General features: G+C 60.6%; 1 protein-coding gene across 2 annotated transcripts; it reads right to left on the minus strand.

Moving 5' to 3' along the window:
- Positions 1–391: 391 nt before the first annotated feature.
- On the minus strand, positions 392–6,314 carry SLC50A1 (solute carrier family 50 member 1). Of its 2 annotated transcripts, none has more exons than XM_073669092.1 (4): positions 6,051–6,314; positions 3,671–3,748; positions 708–831; positions 392–631 (listed from the first exon to the last, which is right to left on the minus strand). In XM_073669092.1, coding segments are annotated over exons 1-4 (429 nt in total). In that variant the 5' UTR covers positions 6,053–6,314; the 3' UTR covers positions 392–406. The 2 variants fall into 2 exon arrangements, with proteins under 2 accessions (XP_073525193.1, XP_073525192.1); XM_073669091.1 differs by having other exon boundaries at positions 6,081–6,306.
- Between the last annotated feature and the right edge of the window lie 11,926 nt (positions 6,315–18,240).

Below are 18,240 nucleotides of genomic sequence, written 5' to 3' on the forward strand. Positions count from 1 at the left end.
TCCTACATTACTACTACTACTACTACTGCTCCACATCCCCCTACATTACTACTACTACTACTCCACATCCTCCTACATTACTACTACTACTGCTTCACATCCTCCTACATTACTACTACTGCTGCTCCACATCCTCCTACATTACTACTACTACTACTACTGCTCCACATCCCCCTACATTACTACTACTACTACTGCTCCACATCCCCCTACATTACTACTGCTGCTCCACATCCTCCTACATTACTACTACTACTGCTCCACATCCTCCTACATTACTACTACTACTGCTTCACATCCTCCTACATTACTACTACTACTCCACATCCTCCTACATTACTACTACTACAGCTCCACATCCTCCTACATTACTACTACTACTGCTCCACATCCTCCTACATTACTACTACACTACCAGTCGGACATGCAGTGCTAGTAATGGGCTGTCAGCTTTCGTGAGCAGCATTACCAGGTCCGCCATCGGGGAGAGGTACATGCTGATGGTGAAGACGCTGCAGAACAGACCCAACTGGTTAAGGCGTGCGTCCACATCTGGAATCCAGAGGTAGAAGTACATGTACCCCATAATCAAGACACCCAGCGACAAGAGCACTTGAGACAGGGGGTAACGCTGCAACACAAGGACAGGACATGTCAGGCACAGCCAGGAGCAGCAGCATGACAGTCGCTGCCATACAGACACGAACCTTGTCAGCGGTGTAGACAATGAAGGCCACAATATAGATTGACTGCAGCGAAGCCCCGATGGAGTTCACTGTGATCAGGGTCCCGTCCCTCTTCAGTAGGCCGTAATACAACCAGCCCAGATTACTGTAAGAGACAAGCACTTTCTCAGCGCTCCCACTACTCCACCCATCATCACCCCAACCCCTCCATCCATCAAGGGAATGCGGCAAGACTGTTCTACCTTGTCTACAGCCTAGCCTCAGCCCGACTCTGGCTCCACCCCTTCCCCGGACTAGCCTCAGACTGACCCAAACTCCACCCCATCCCCAGATTAGCCTCAGCCTGACCACAGCCCCGGACTAGGCTCAGCCTGTCCCGCACTCCACCGCATCCCCAGACTAGCTTCAGCCTGTCCCAAACTCCACCTCACCCTCTGACTAGCCTCAGCCCCACTCTGGCTCCACCCCATCCCCGGACTACCCTCAGCCCCACTCTGGCTCCACCCCGTCCTCGGACTAGCCTCAGTCCCACTCTGGCTCCACCCCTTCCCCGGACTGGCCTCAGACTGACCCAAACTCCACCCCATCCCCAGATTAGCCTCAGCCTGACCACAGCCCCGGACTAGCCTCAGCCTGTCCCGCACTCCACCACATCCCCAGACTAGCCTCAGCCTGTCCCAGACTCCACCCCATCCCCAGATTAGCCTCAGCCTGACCACAGCCCCGGACTAGGCTCAGCCTGTCCCGCACTCCACCACATCCCCACACTAGCCTCAGCCTGTCCCAGACTCCACCCCATCCCCAGATTAGCCTCAGCCTGACCACAGCCCCGGACTAGGCTCAGCCTGTCCCAAACCCCACCCCACCCTCTGACTAGCCTCAGCCCCACTCTGGCTCCACCCTGTCCCCGGACTAGCCTCAGCCCCACTCTGGCTCCACCCCGTCCCCGGACTAGCCTCAGCCCCACTCTGGCTCCACCCCGTCCCCGGACTAGCCTCAGCCCCACTCTGGCTCCACCCCGTCCCCGGACTAGCCTCAGCCCCACTCTGGCTCCACCCCGTCCCCGGACTAGCCTCAGCCCCACTCTGGCTCCACCCCGTCCCCGGACTAGTCTCAGCCCCACTCTGGCTCCACCCCGTCCCCGGACTAGCCTCAGCCCCACTCTGGCTCCACCCCGTCCCCGGACTAGCCTCAGCCCCACTCTGGCTCCACCCCATCCCCGGACTAGCCTCAGCCCCACTCTGGCTCCACCCCGTCCCCGGACTAGCCTCGGCCCCACTCTGGCTCCACCCCGTCCCCGGACTAGCCTCGGCCCCACTCTGGCTCCACCCCGTCCCCGGACTAGCCTCGGCCCCACTCTGGCTCCACCCCGTCCCCGGACTAGCCTCAGCCCAACTCTGGCTCCACCCCGTCCCCGGACTAGCCTCAGCCCCACTCTGGCTCCACCCCATCCTCGGACTAGCCTCAGCCCCACTCTGGCTCCACCCCTTCCCCGGACTAGCCTCAGACTGACCCAAACTCCACCCCATCCCCAGATTAGCCTCAGCCTGACCACAGCCCCGGACTAGGCTCAGCCTGTCCCGCACTCCACCACATCCCCACACTAGCCTCAGCCTGTCCCAAACTCCACCGCATCCCCAGATTAGGCTCAGCCTGTCCCGCACTCCACCGCATCTCCAGACTAGCTTCAGCCTGTCCCAAACTCCACCCCACCCTCTGACTAGCCTCAGCCCCACCCCGTCCCCGGACTAGCCTCAGCCCCACTCTGGCTCCACCCCGTCCCCGTACTAGCCTCAGCCCCACTCTGGCTCCACCCCGTCCCCGGACTAGCCTCAGCCCCACTCTGGCTCCACCCCGTCCCCGGACTAGCCTCAGCCCCACTCTGGCTCCACCCCGTCCCCGGACTAGCCTCGGCCCCACTCTGGCTCCACCCCGTCCCCGGACTAGCCTCGGCCCCACTCTGGCTCCACCCCGTCCCCGGACTAGCCTCAGCCCAACTCTGGCTCCACCCCGTCCCCGGACTAGCCTCAGCCCCACTCTGGCTCCACCCCGTCCCCGGACTAGCCTCAGCCCCACTCTGGCTCCAACCCGTCCTCGGACTAGCCTCAGCCCCACTCTTGATCCACCCCGTCCTCGGACTAGCCTCAGCCCCACTCTGGCTCCACCCCGTCCCCGGACTAGCCTCAGCCCCACTCTGGCTCCAACCCGTCCTCGGACTAGCCTCAGCCCCACTCTTGATCCACCCCGTCCTCGGACTAGCCTCAGCCCCACTCTGGCTCCACCCCGTCCTCGGACTAGCCTCAGTCCGACTCTGGCTCCACCCCGTCCCCGGACTAGCCTTAGACCGACCCAGGCTCCACCCTGTCCCCGGAGTAGCCTCAGCCCGACCCAAACTCCACCCCGTCCCCTGACTAGCCTTAGACCGACCCAGGCTCCACTCTGTCCTGGACTAGCCTCAGCCCGACTCTCGCTCCACCCCGTCCCTAAATTAGCCTCATCCCGACCTGGGCTCCATCCCAGCTCCGGACTAGCCTCAGCCGAACTATAGCTCCACCCCGTCCCCGGACTAGCCTCAGCCAGACCCGGGTTCCACTGCATCCAGAGACTAGCCTCAGACCGGATCTGCCTCCACCCTCTCCTCAGACTAGTCTCAGACCGACCCAGGCACCACCCCGTCCCTAAACTAGCCTCAGCCCGACCCGGGCTCCATCCCAGCCCCGGACTAGCCTCAGCCTGACTATGGCTCCATCCCGTCCTCAGACTAGCCGCAGACTGACCCGGACTCCACCCCAGCCCCGGCTTAGCCTCAGCCCAACTCGGGCTCCACCCCGTCCCCAGACTAGCCTCAGCCTGACCCGTGCTCCATCCGGGCCTTAGTTTTCCCCCTGCTCTTCCATTCCTAGACTCACAATTGAAGGCACTAATAGTCACACACTTCGCAAATACCAGGACATATCGGCTGAGTCAGCACCATCCCGACCTACTTCACAGCTGTAGTCAGGAACGGCAGGAACTGGATGTTGTCCACAGTCCGCCTGGTGACCATCACCCGGAGGTCTGACCTGAGAGAGAGGGGAGATAAGGCTGCAGCACAGGACAGCAAAGGACTGGAAGCCCCCATGTCACAGATATCCCCCCACTGGGAACACTCGCATCACAGAGACACCCTCCCACTGGGGACACTCGTGTCACAGAGACCCCCCCCCCCCCCCCCCTCACCCTGGACACTTGCTTGCGTCACAGACACCCCCCACTCCACCCGGGACACTCGCGTCACAGAGACCCCCCCACTCCACCCGGGACACTCGAGTCACAGAGACCCCCCACTCCACCCGGGACACTCGCGTCACAGAGACACCCCCCACTCCACCCGGGACACTCGAGTCACAGAGAACCCCCACTCCACCCGGGACACTCGCGTCACAGAGACACCCCCCACTCCACCCGGGACACTCGAGTCACAGAGAACCCCCACTCCATCCGGGACACTCGCGTCACAGAGACACCCCCCACTCCACCCGGGACACTCGAGTCACAGAGAACCCCCACTCCACCCGGGACACTCGCGTCACAGACACCCCCCCACCGGGAACACTCGAGTCACAGAGACACCCCCCCCCCCACCGGGGACATTCGCGTCACAGAGACACCCCCCCCCCCCGGGGACACTCGCATCACAGAGACCACCCCCCCCACCCGGGACACTCGCGTCACAGAGACCCCCACCCGGGACACTCACGTCACAGAGACCCCCCCACCCGGGACACTCGCGTCACAGAGACCCCCCCACCCGGGACACTCGCGTCACAGAGACCCCCACCCGGGACACTCACGTCACAGAGACCCCCCACTCCATCCGGGACACTCGCGTCACAGAGACCACCACCCAGGACACTCGCATCACAGAGACCCCTACCCGGGACACTCGTGTCACAGAGACACCCCCCACCGGGGACACTCGTGTCACAGAGACACCCCCCACCGGGGACACTCGCGTCACAGAGACACCCCCCACCGGGGACACTCGCGTCACAGAGACCCTCACCTGGGACACTCGCATCATAGAGACCCCCCACTCCACCCGGGACACTCGAGTCACAGAGACCCCCCCCACTCCACCCAGGACACTCGAGTCACAGAGACCCCCCCACCGGGAACACTCGCATCACAGAGACACCCCCCCCACCGGGGACACTCGAGTCACAGAGACCCCCCCCCACTCCACCCGGGACACTCGCGTCACAGAGACCCCCCCCCACTCCACCCGGGACACTCGCGTCACAGAGACCCCCCCACTCCACCCGGGACACTCGCGTCACAGACACCCCCCCCACCGGGGACATTCGCGTCACAGAGACACCCCCCCCACCGGGGACACTCGCGTCACAGAGACCCTCACCCGGGACACTCGCGTCACAGAGACCCGTCACTCCACCGGGGACACTCGCGTCACAGAGACCCCCCACCGGGGACACTCGCATCACAGAAACCACCCCCCCACCCGGGACACTCGCGTCACAGAGACCCCCACCTGGGACACTCACGTCACAGAGACCCCCCCAGTCCATCCGGGACACTCGCGTCACAGAGACAACCACCCAGGACACTCGCATCACAGAGACCACCCGGGACACTCAAGTCACAGACACCCCCCACCGGGGACACTTGCGTCACAGACACCCCCACCGGGGACACTCACATCACAGAGACCCCTACCCGGGACACTCACATCACAGAGACCCCCACCGGGGACACTCACATCACAGAGACCCCCACCAGGGACACTCACATCACATAGACCCCCACCCGGGACACTCACATCACAGAGACCCCCACCCGGGACACTCACATCACAGAGACCCCCACCCGGGACACTCACATCACAGAGACCCCCACCGGGGACACTCACATCACAGAGACCCCCACCGGGGACACTCACATCACAGAGACACCCCCCACCGGGGACACTCGTGTCACAGAGACCCCCACCGGGGACACTCACATCACAGAGACCCCCACCCGGGACACTCACATCACAGAGACCCCCACCGGGACACTCACATCACATAGACCCCCACCCGGGACACTCACATCACAGAGACCCCCACCGGGGACACTCACATCACAGAGACACCCCCCACCGGGGACACTCGTGTCACAGAGACCCCCACCGGGGACACTCATATCACAGAGACCGCCACCCGGGACACTCACATCACAGAGACCCCCACCGGGGACACTCACATCACAGAGACCCCCACCCGGGACACTCACATCACAGAGACCCCCACCGGGGACACTCACATCACAGAGACCCCCACCCGGGACACTCACATCACAGAGACCCCCACCCGGGACACTCACATCACAGAGACCCCCACCCGGGACACTCACAGGCCGCTGGAGAACATGGCGAGAGTGAAGATTATGCAGGCGCCGGAGAGCAGCCACAGCCCGTCCATAGCAGAGCGGAGAGCAGGCGGCACAGGCCCGGAGATAGGCCCGACCCACAGCTCCGCCTACACCCGCCACATCACCCGCGGGTCACCGCGACCTACCGGACAGGAGCGACAGCTGCAGCTCACCCGCGGGTCACACCCGCCACCATTAGTGCTACACCACAGCACCCGGAAACGTGACCAGGCCCCCAGAAACGTGACCAGACCCCCGGAAATGTGTCCAGACCCCCAGAAACGTGACCAGACCCCCAGAAACGTGACCAGACCCCCGGAAATGTGTCCAGACCCACAGAAACGTGACCAGACCCCCAGAAACGTGACCAGACCCCCGGAAATGTGTCCAGACCCCCGGAAACGTGACCAGACGCCCCGAATTGTGTCCAGATGCCCGGAAACTTGACCAGACCCCCCCCCCAGAATATTTCCAGACCCCCAGAAATGTGACCAGACCCCCAGAAACGTGACCAGACGCCCCGAATTGTGTCCAGACCCCCGGAAACGTGACCAGACCCCCGGAAATGTGTCCAGACCCCCAGAAACGTGACCAGACCCCCGGAAATGTGTCCAGACCCCCAAAATGTGTCCAGACCCCCAGAAACGTGACCAGACCCCCAGAAACGTGACCAGACCCCCGGAAATGTATCCAGACCCCCGGAAACGTGACCAGACGCCCTGAATTGTGTCCAGACCCCCGGAAACGTGACCAGACCCCCGGAAATGTGTCCAGACCCCCAGAAACGTGACCAGACCCCCGGAAATGTGTCCAGACCCCCGGAAACGTGACCAGACGCCCCGAATTGTGTCCAGACCCCCGGAAACGTGACCAGGCCCCCGGAAATGTGTCCAGACCCCAGAAACGTGACCAGACCCCCAGAAACGTGACCAGACCCCCGGAAATGTGTCCAGACCCCCGGAAACGTGACCAGACCCCCGGAAACGTGTCCAGACCCCCGGAAATGTGTCCAGACCCCCGGAAACGTGACCAGACCCCCGGAAATGTGTCCAGACCCCCGGAAACGTGACCAGACGCCCCGAATTGTGTCCAGACCCCCGGAAACGTGACCAGACGCCCAAAATGTGTCCAGATGCCCGGAAACTTGACCAGACCCCCCCAAAATATTTCCAGACCCCCAGAAATGTGACCAGACCCCCGAGATGCCCAGAAATGTGTCCAGACACCCTGAAACGTGTCAAGACGCCCGGAAACGTGAACAGACCCCCGAGACGTGAACAGACCCCCGGAAACGTGACCAGACCGCCAAAATGTGACCAGACCCCCGAGACATGACCAGACCCCCGAAATGTCTCCAGATGCCCCAAATGAGGATACAGAGGAGCCCTCACATTACGCGTCCCCCGGATACAGAGGAGCCCTCACATTACGCGTCCCCCGGATACAGAGGAGCCCTCACATTACTCGTCCCCCGGATACAGAGGAGCCCTCACATTACTCGTCCCCCGGATACAGAGGTGCCCTCACATTACACGTCCTCCGGATACAGAGGAGCCCTCACATTACTCGTCCCCCGGATACAGAGGTGCCCTCACATTACTCGTCCTCCGGATACAGAGGTGCCCTCACATTACTCGTCCCCCGGATACAGAGGATCCCTCACATTACTCGTCCCCCGGATACAGAGGAGCCCTCACATTACTCGTCCCCCGGATACAGAGGAGCCCTCACATTACTCGTCCCCCGGATACAGAGGAGCCCTCACATTACTCGTCCCCCGGATACAGAGGAGCCCTCACATTACTCGTCCCCCGGATACAGAGGAGCCCTCACATTACTCGTCCCCCGGATACAGAGGAGCCCTCACATTACGCGTCCCCCGGATACAGAGGAGCCCTCACATTACGCGTCCCCCGGATACAGAGGTGCCCTCACATTACGCGTCCCCCGGATACAGAGGAGCCCTCACATTACGCGTCCCCCGGATACAGAGGAGCCCTCACATTACGCTTCCCCCGGATACAGAGGTGCCCTCACATTACGCGTCCTCCGGATACAGAGGAGCCCTCACATTACTCGTCCCCCGGATACAGAGGAGCCCTCACATTACGCGTCCCCCGGATACAGAGGTGCCCTCACATTACGCGTCCTCCGGATACAGAGGAGCCCTCACATTACTCGTCCCCCGGATACAGAGGAGCCCTCACATTACTCGTCCCCCGGATACAGAGGAGCCCTCACATTACTCGTCCCCCGGATACAGAGGTGCCCTCACATTACGCGTCCTCCGGATACAGAGGAGCCCTCACATTACGCTTCCCCCGGATACAGAGGAGCCCTCACATTACACGTCCTCCGGATACAGAGGAGCCCTCACATTACGCGTCCTCCGGATACAGAGGAGCCCTCACATTACTCGTCCCCCGGATACAGAGGAGCCCTCACATTACGCTTCCCCCGGATACAGAGGAGCCCTCACATTACTCGTCCCCCGGATACAGAGGAGCCCTCACATTACACGTCCCCCGGATACAGAGGAGCCCTCACATTACGCGTCCTCCGGATACAGAGGAGCCCTCACATTACTCGTCCCCCGGATACAGAGGAGCCCTCACATTACGCGTCCTCCGGATACAGAGGAGCCCTCACATTACGCGTCCCCCGGATACAGAGGAGCCCTCACATTACTCGTCCCCCGGATACAGAGGAGCCCTCACATTACACGTCCCCCGGATACAGAGGAGCCCTCACATTACGCGTCCACCGGATACAGACGAGCCCTCACATTACGCGTCCCCCGGATACAGAGGAGCCCTCACATTACTCGTCCCCCGGATACAGAGGAGCCCTCACATTACGCGTCCCCCGGATACAGAGGAGCCCTCACATTACTCGTCCCCCGGATACAGAGGTGCCCTCACATTACTCGTCCCCCGGATACAGAGGAGCCCTCACATTACGCGTCCCCCGGATACAGAGGAGCCCTCACATTACTCGTCCCCCGGATACAGAGGTGCCCTCACATTACGCGTCCCCCGGATACAGAGGAGCCCTCACATTATTCGTCCCCCGGATACAGAGGTGCCCTCACATTACGCGTCCTCCAGATACAGAGGAGCCCTCACATTACACGTCCCCCGGATACAGAGGAGCCCTCACATTACGCGTCCCCCGGATACAGAGGAGCCCTCACATTACTCATCCCCCTGATACAGAGGAGCCCTCACATTACGCGTCCTCCGGATACAGAGGAGCCCTTACATTACGCGTCACCCGGATACAGAGGAGCACTCACATTACTCGTCCTCCGGATACAGAGGTGCCCTCACATTACGCGTCCTCCAGATACAGAGGAGCCCTCACATTACGCGTCCCCCGGATACAGAGGAACCCTCACATTACTCGTCCCCCGGATACAGAGGAGCCCTCACATTACTCGTCCCCCGGATACAAAGGAGCCCTCACATTACTCGTCCTCCGGATACTGAGGTGCCCTCACATTACGCGTCCCCCGGATACAAAGGAACCCTCACATTACACGTCCCCCGGATACAGAGGTGCCCTCACATTACGCGTCCCCCGGATACAGAGGAGCCCTCACATTACTCGTCCCCCGGATACAGAGGAGCCCTCACATTACTTGTCCCCCGGATACAGAGGAGCCCTCACATTACACGTCCTCCGGATACAGAGGAGCCCTCACATTACTCGTCCCCCGGATACAGAGGAGCCCTCACATTACTCGTCCCCCGGATACAGAGGTGCCCTCACATTACGCGTCCTCCGGATACAGAGGAGCCCTCACATTACGCGTCCCCCGGATACAGAGGTGCCCTCACATTACGCGTCCCCCGGATACAGAGGTGCCCTCACATTACGCGTCCCCCGGATACAGAGGTGCCCTCACATTACGCGTCCCCCGGATACAGAGGAGCCCTCACATTACTCGTCCCCCGGATACAGAGGAGCCCTCACATTACTCGTCCCCCGGATACAGAGGAGCCCTCACATTACTCGTCCCCCGGATACAGAGGAGCCCTCACATTACGCGTCCCCCGGATACAGAGGTGCCCTCACATTACGCGTCCCCCGGATACAGAGGTGCCCTCACATTACACGTCCCCCGGATACAGAGGAGCCCTCACATTACTCGTACCCCGGATACAGAGGAACCCTCACATTACTCGTCCCCCGGATACAGAGGAGCCCTCACATTACTCGACCCCCGGATACAGAGGAGCCCTCACATTACTCGTCCCCCGGATACAGAGGAGCCCTCACATTACTCGTCCCCCGGATACAGAGGAGCCCTCACATTACTCGTCCCCCGGATACAGAGGAACCCTCACATTACGCGTCCTCCGGATACAGAGGATCCCTCACTTTACACGTCCTCCGGATACAGAGGAGCCCTCACATTACGCGTCCCCCGGATACAGAGGAACCCTCACATTACACGTCCCCCGGATACAGAGGAGCCCTCACATTACACGTCCCCCGGATACAGAGGAGCCCTCACATTACGCGTCCCCCGGATACAGAGGAGCCCTCACATTACGCGTCCTCCGGATACAGAGGAGCCCTCACATTACGCGTCCCCAGGATACAGAGGAGCCCTCACATTACTCGTCCCCCGGATACAGAGGAACCCTCACATTACGCGTCCCCCGGATACAGAGGAGCCCTCACATTACTCGTCCCCCGGATACAGAGGAGCCCTCACATTACGCGTCCCCCGGATACAGAGGAGCCCTCACATTACGCGTCCTCCGGATACTGAGGAGCCCTCACATTACGCGTCCCCCGGATACAGAGGAACCCTCACATTACACGTCCCCCGGATACAGAGGTGCCCTCACATTACGCGTCCCCCGGATACAGAGGAGCCCTCACATTAATCGTCCCCCGGATACAGAGGAGCCCTCACATTACTCGTCCCCCGGATACAGAGGAGCCCTCACATTACTCGTCCCCCGGATACAGAGGTGCCCTCACATTACACGTCCCCCGGATACAGAGGAGCCCTCACATTACTCGTCCCCCGGATACAGAGGAGCCCTCACATTACGCGTCCCCCGGATACAGAGGAGCCCTCACATTACGCGTCCTCCGGATACAGAGGTGCCCTCACATTACGCATCCCCCGGATGCAGAGGAGCCCTCACATTACGCGTCCCCCGGATACAGAGGTGCGCTCACATTACTCGTCCCCCGGATACAGAGGAGCCCTCACATTACGCTTCCCCCGGATACAGAGGAGCCCTCACATTACGCGTCCCCCGGATACAGAGGAGCCCTCAGATTACGCGTCCCCCGGATACAGAGGTGCCCTCACATTACTCGTCCCCCGGATACAGAGGAGCCCTCACATTACGCTTCCCCCGGATACAGAGGAGCCCTCACATTACGCGTCCTCCGGATACAGAGGAGCCCTCACATTACGCGTCCCCCGGATACAGAGGAGCCCTCACATTACGCGTCCTCCGGATACAGAGGAGCCCTCACATTACGCGTCCCCCGGATACAGAGGAGTCCTCACATTACGCGTCCCCCGGATACAGAGGAGCCCTCACATTACTCGTCCCCCGGATACAGAGGAACCCTCACATTACGCGTCCCCCGGATACAGAGGAGCCATTATTACTCGTCCCCCGGATACAGAGGAGCCCTCACATTACGCGTCCCCCGGATACAGAGGAGCCCTCACATTACGCGTCCTCCGGATACAGAGGAGCCCTCACATTACGCGTCCCCCGGATACAGAGGAGCCCTCACATTACACGTCCCCCGGATACAGAGGTGCCCTCACATTACGCGTCCCCCGGATACAGAGGAGCCCTCACATTACACGTTCCCCGGATACATAGGTGCCCTCACATTACGCGTCCCCCGGATACAGAGGAGCCCTCACATTACGCGTCCCCCGGATACATAGGTGCCCTCACATTACTCGTCCCCCGGATACAGAGGAGCCCTCACATTACGCGTCCTCCGGATACAGAGGAGCCCTCACATTACACGTCCCCCGGATACAGAGGAGCCCTCACATTACTCGTCCCCCGGATACAGAGGAGCCCTCACATTACGCGTCCCCCGGATACAGAGGAGCCCTCACATTACGCGTCCTCCGGATACAGAGGAGCCCTCACATTACGCGTCCTCCGGATACAGAGGAGCCCTCACATTACGCGTCCCCCGGATACAGAGGAGCCCTCACATTACTCGTCCCCCGGATACAGAGGAACCCTCACATTACGCGTCCCCCGGATACAGAGGAGCCATTATTACTCGTCCCCCGGATACAGAGGAGCCCTCACATTACGCGTCCCCCGGATACAGAGGAGCCCTCACATTACGCGTCCTCCGGATACAGAGGAGCCCTCACATTACGCGTCCCCCGGATACAGAGGAGCCCTCACATTACACGTCCCCCGGATACAGAGGTGCCCTCACATTACGCGTCCCCCGGATACAGAGGAGCCCTCACATTACACGTTCCCCGGATACATAGGTGCCCTCACATTACGCGTCCCCCGGATACAGAGGAGCCCTCACATTACGCGTCCCCCGGATACATAGGTGCCCTCACATTACTCGTCCCCCGGATACAGAGGAGCCCTCACATTACGCGTCCTCCGGATACAGAGGAGCCCTCACATTACACGTCCCCCGGATACAGAGGAGCCCTCACATTACTCGTCCCCCGGATACAGAAGAGCCCTCACATTACTCGTCCCCCGGATACAGAGGAGCCCTCACATTACGTTTCCCCCGGATACAGAGGTGCCCTCACATTACTCGTCCCCCGGATACAGAGGAACCCTCACATTACACGTCCACCGGATACAGAGGTGCCCTCACATTACGCGTCCCCCGGATACAGAGGAGCCCTCACATTACTCGTCCCCCGGATACAGAGGAGCCCTCACATTACGCGTCCCCCGGATACAGAGGAGCCCTCACATTACGCGTCCCCCGGATACAGAGGTGCCCTCACATTACGCGTCCCCCGGATACAGAGGTGCCCTCACATTACGCGTCCCCCGGATACAGAGGAGCCCTCACATTACGCGTCCCCCGGATACAGAGGAGCCCTCACATTACGCGTCCTCCGGATACAGAGGAGCCCTCACATTACTCGTCCCCCGGATACAGAGGAGCCCTCACATTACGCGTCCTCCGGATACAGAGGAGCCCTCACATTACGCGTCCCCCGGATACAGAGGAGCCCTCACATTACTCGTCCTCCGGATACAGAGGTTCCCTCACATTACTCGTCCCCCAGATACAGAGGAGCCCTCACATTACTCGTCCTCCGGATACTGAGGTGCCCTCACATTACTCGTCCCCCGGATACAGAGGAGCCCTCACATTACGCGTCCCCCGGATACAGAGGTGCCCTCACATTACACGTCTCCCGGATACAGAGGAGCCCTCACATTACTCGTCCCCGGGATACAGAGGAGCCCTCACATTACGCGTCCCCCGGATACAGAGGTGCCCTCACATTACACGTCTCCCAGATACAGAGGAGCCCTCACATTACTCGTCCTCCGGATACTGAGGTGCCCTCACATTACGCGTCCCCCGGATACAGAGGTGCCCTCACATTACTCGTCCCCCGGATACAGAGGAGCCCTCACATTACTCGTCCCCCGGATACAGAGGAGCCCTCACATTACGCGTCCCCCGGATACAGAGCTGCCCTCACATTACTCGTCCCCCGGATACCGAGGAGCCGTCACATTACTCGTCCCCGGGATACAGAGGAGCCCTCACATTACGCGTCCCCCGGATACCGAGGAGCCCTCACATTACTCGTCCCCGGGATACAGAGGAGCCCTCACATTACGCGTCCCCCGGATACAGAGGTGCCCTCAAATTACTCGTCCCCCGGATACAGAGGTGCCCTCACATTACACGTCCCCCGGATACCGAGGAGCCCTCACATTACTCGTCCCTCGGATACAGAGGTGCCCTCACATTACTCGTCCCCCGGATACAGAGGTGCCCTCACATTACTCGTCCCCCGGATACAGAGGAGCCCTCAGATTACTCGTCCCCCGGATACAGAGGAGCCCTCACATTACACGTCCCCCGGATACAGAGGAGCCCTCACATTACTCGTCCTCCGGATACAGAGGAGCCCTCACATTACGCGTCCTCCGGATACAGAGGAGCCCTCACATTACGCGTCCCCCGGGTACAGAGGAGCCCTCACATTACTCGTCCCCCAGATACAGAGGAGCCCTCACATTACACGTCCCCCGGATACAGAGGAACCCTCACATTACGCGTCCCCCGGATACAGAGGAGCCCTCACATTACGCGTCCCCCGGATACAGAGGTGCCCTCACATTACGCGTCCCCCGGATACAGAGGAGCCCTCACATTACACATCCCCCGGATACAGAGGAACCCTCACATTACACGTCCCCCGGATACAGAGGTGCCCTCACATTACTCGTCCCCCGGATACAGAGGTGCCCTCACATTACACGTCCCCCGGATACAGAGGAGCCCTCACATTACGCATACAGAGGAGACCTCACATTACTCGTCCTCCGGATACAGAGGTGCCCTCACATTACTCGTCCCCCGGATACAGAGGAGCCCTCACATTACTCGTCCTCCGGATACTGAGGTGCCCTCACATTACTTGTCCCCCGGATACAGAGGAGCCCTCACATTACGCGTCCCCCGGATACAGAGGTGCCCTCACATTACACGTCTCCCGGATACAGAGGAGCCCTCACATTACGCGTCCCCCGGATACAGAGGAGCCCTCACATTACTCGTCCCCGGGATACAGAGGAGCCCTCACATTACGCGTCCCCCGGATACAGAGGTGCCCTCACATTACTCGTCCCCCGGATACAGAGGAGCCCTCACATTACTCGTCCCCCGGATACAGAGGAGCCCTCACATTACGCGTCCCCCGGATACAGAGCTGCCCTCACATTACTCGTCCCCCGGATACCGAGGAGCCCTCACATTACTCGTCCCCGGGATACAGAGGAGCCCTCACATTACGCGTCCCCCGGATACAGAGGTGCCCTCAAATTACTCGTCCCCCGGATACAGAGGAGCCCTCACATTACGCGTCCCCCGGATACAGAGGCGCCCTCACATTACACGTCTCCCGGATACAGAGGAGCCCTCACATTACGCGTCCCCCGGATACAGAGGAGCCCTCACATTACTCGTCCCCGGGATACAGAGGAGCCCTCACATTACGCGTCCCCCGGATACAGAGGTGCCCTCACATTACTCGTCCCCCGGATACAGAGGAGCCCTCACGTTACTCGTCCCCCGGATACAGAGGAGCCCTCACATTACGCGTCCCCCGGATACAGAGCTGCCCTCACATTACTCGTCCCCCGGATACCGAGGAGCCCTCACATTACTCGTCCCCGGGATACAGAGGAGCCCTCACATTACGCGTCCCCCGGATACAGAGGTGCCCTCATATTACTCGTCCCCCGGATACAGAGGTGCCCTCACATTACTCGTCCCCCGGATACAGAGGAGCCCTCAGATTACTCGTCCCCCGGATACAGAGGAGCCCTCACATTACACGTCCCCCGGATACAGAGGAGCCCTCACATTACGCGTCCTCCGGATACAGAGGAGCCCTCACATTACGCTTCCTCCGGATACAGAGGAGCCCTCACATTACGCGTCCCCCGGGTACAGAGGAGCCCTCACATTACTCGTCCCCCAGATACAGAGGAGCCCTCACATTACACGTCCCCCGGATACAGAGGAACCCTCACATTACGCGTCCCCCGGATACAGAGGAGCCCTCACATTACGCGTCCCCCGGATACAGAGGTGCCCTCACATTACGCGTCCCCCGGATACATAGGTGCCCTCACATTACACGTCTCCCGGATACAGAGGAGCCCTCACATTACGCATCCCCCGGATACAGAGGAGCCCTCACATTACTCGTCCCCGGTATACAGAGGAGCCCTCACATTACGCGTTCCCCGGATACAGAGGTGCCCTCACATTACTCGTCCCCCGGATACAGAGGAGCCCTCACATTACTCGTCCCCCGGATACAGAGGAGCCCTCACATTACGCGTCCCCCGGATACAGAGGAGCCCTCACATTACTCGTCCCCGGGATACAGAGGAGCCCTCACATTACGCGTTCCCCGGATACAGAGGTGCCCTCACATTACTCGTCCCCCGGATACAGAGGAGCCCTCACATTACTCGTCCCCCGGATACAGAGGAGCCCTCACATTACGCGTCCCCCGGATACAGAGGTGCCCTCACATTACTCGTCCCCCGGATACAGAGGAGCCCTCACATTACTCGTCGCCCGGATACAGAGGTGCCCTCACATTACGCGTCCCCCGGATACAGAGGAGCCCTCACATTACTCGTCCCCCGGATACAGAGGTGCCCTCACATTACGCGTCCTCCGTATACAGAGGAGCCCTCACATTACACGTCCCCCGGATACAGAGGTGCCCTCACATTACTCATCCCCCGGATACAGAGGAGCCCTCACATTACGCGTCCTCCGGATACAGAGGAGCCCTCACATTACGCGTCCCCCGGATACAGAGGAGCCCTCACATTACTCGTCCTCCGGATACAGAGGTGCCCTCACATTACGCGTCCCCCGGATACGGAGGAGCCCTCACATTACTCGTCCTCCGGATACAGAGGTGCCCTCACATTACGCGTCCTCCGGATACAGAGGAGCCCTCACATTACTCGTCCTCCGGATACAGAGGTGCCCTCACATTACGCGTCCCCCGGATACAGAGGAGCCCTCACATTACGCGTCCTCCGGATGCAGAGGTGCCCTCACATTACGCATCCCCCGGATGCAGAGGAGCCCTCAAATTACGCGTCCCCCGGATTCAGAGGAGCCCTCACATTACGCGTCCCCCGGATACAGAGGTGCCCTCACATTACTCGTCCCCCGGATACAGAGGAGCCCTCACATTACGCATCCCCCGGATACAGAGGAGCCCTCACATTACACATCCCCCGGATACAGAGGAGCCCTCACATTACGCGTCCCCCGGATACAGAGGAGCCCTCACATTACGCGTCCCCCGGATACAGAGGTGCCCTCACATTACGCGTCCCCCGGATACAGAGGAGCCCTCACATTACGCGTCCCCCGGATACAGAGGAGCCCTCACATTACTCGTCCCCCGGATACAGAGGAGCCCTCACATTACACGTCCCCCGGATACAGAGGAGCCCTCACATTACGCGTCCTCCGGATATAGAGGAACCCTCACATTACACGTCCCCCGGATACAGAGGTGCCCTCACATTACGCGTCCCCCGGATACAGAGGAACCCTCACATTACACGTCCCCCGGATACAGAGGTGCCCTCACATTACGCGTCCCCCGGATACAGAGCAGCCCTCACATTACTCGTCCCCCGGATACAGAGGAACCCTCACATTACGCGTCCCCCGGATACAGAGGAGCCCTCACATTACTCGTCCCCCGGATACAGAGGAGCCCTCACATTACGCGTCCTCCGGATACAGAGGAGCCCTCACATTACGCGTCCCCCGGATACAGAGGAGCCCTCACATTACGCGTACCCCGGATACAGAGGAACCCTCACATTACGCGTCCCCCGGATACAGAGGAGCCCTCACATTACGCGTCCCCCGGATACAGAGGAGCCCTCACATTACGCGTCCCCCGGATACAGAGGTGCCCTCACATTACACGTCTCCCGGATACAGAGGAGCCCTCACATTACTCGTCCCCCGGATACAGAGGAGCCCTCACATTACGCGTCCCCCGGATACAGAGGAGCCCTCACATTACTCGTCCCCGGGATACAGAGAAGCCCTCACATTACGAGTCCTCCGGATACAGAGGTGCCCTCACATTACTCGTCCCCCGGATACAGAGGTGCCCTCACATTACGCGTCCCCCGGATACAGAGGAGCCCTCACATTATTCGTCCCCCGGATACAGAGGTGCCCTCACATTACGCATCCTCCGGATACAGAGGAGCCCTCACATTACACGTCCCCCGGATACAGAGGAGCCCTCACATTACTCATCCCCCGGATACAGAGGAGCCCTCACATTACGCGTCCTCCGGATACAGAGGAGCCCTCACATTACGCGTCCCCCGGATAC

Source organism: Phyllobates terribilis, unplaced genomic scaffold (assembly GCF_046119375.1).
Source record: "Phyllobates terribilis strain yellow unplaced genomic scaffold, ASM4611937v1 Scaffold_2247__1_contigs__length_150126, whole genome shotgun sequence".
Classification (NCBI taxonomy): domain Eukaryota; kingdom Metazoa; phylum Chordata; class Amphibia; order Anura; family Dendrobatidae; genus Phyllobates; species Phyllobates terribilis.

Bases quoted from the DNA above. Each gene is read 5' to 3' on its own strand.
- SLC50A1 (XM_073669091.1), bottom strand. From the start codon at position 6,148: ATGGACGGGCTGTGGCTGCTCTCCGGCGCCTGCATAATCTTCACTCTC. The intron at 3,749-6,080 runs GTGAGTGTCCCG...CCTCTCTCTCAG, and splicing joins GCCATGTTCTCCAGCGGCCT to GTCAGACCTCCGGGTGATGG. The intron at 832-3,670 runs GTAGGTCGGGAT...TGTCTCTTACAG, and splicing joins TTCCTGACTACAGCTGTGAA to TAATCTGGGCTGGTTGTATT.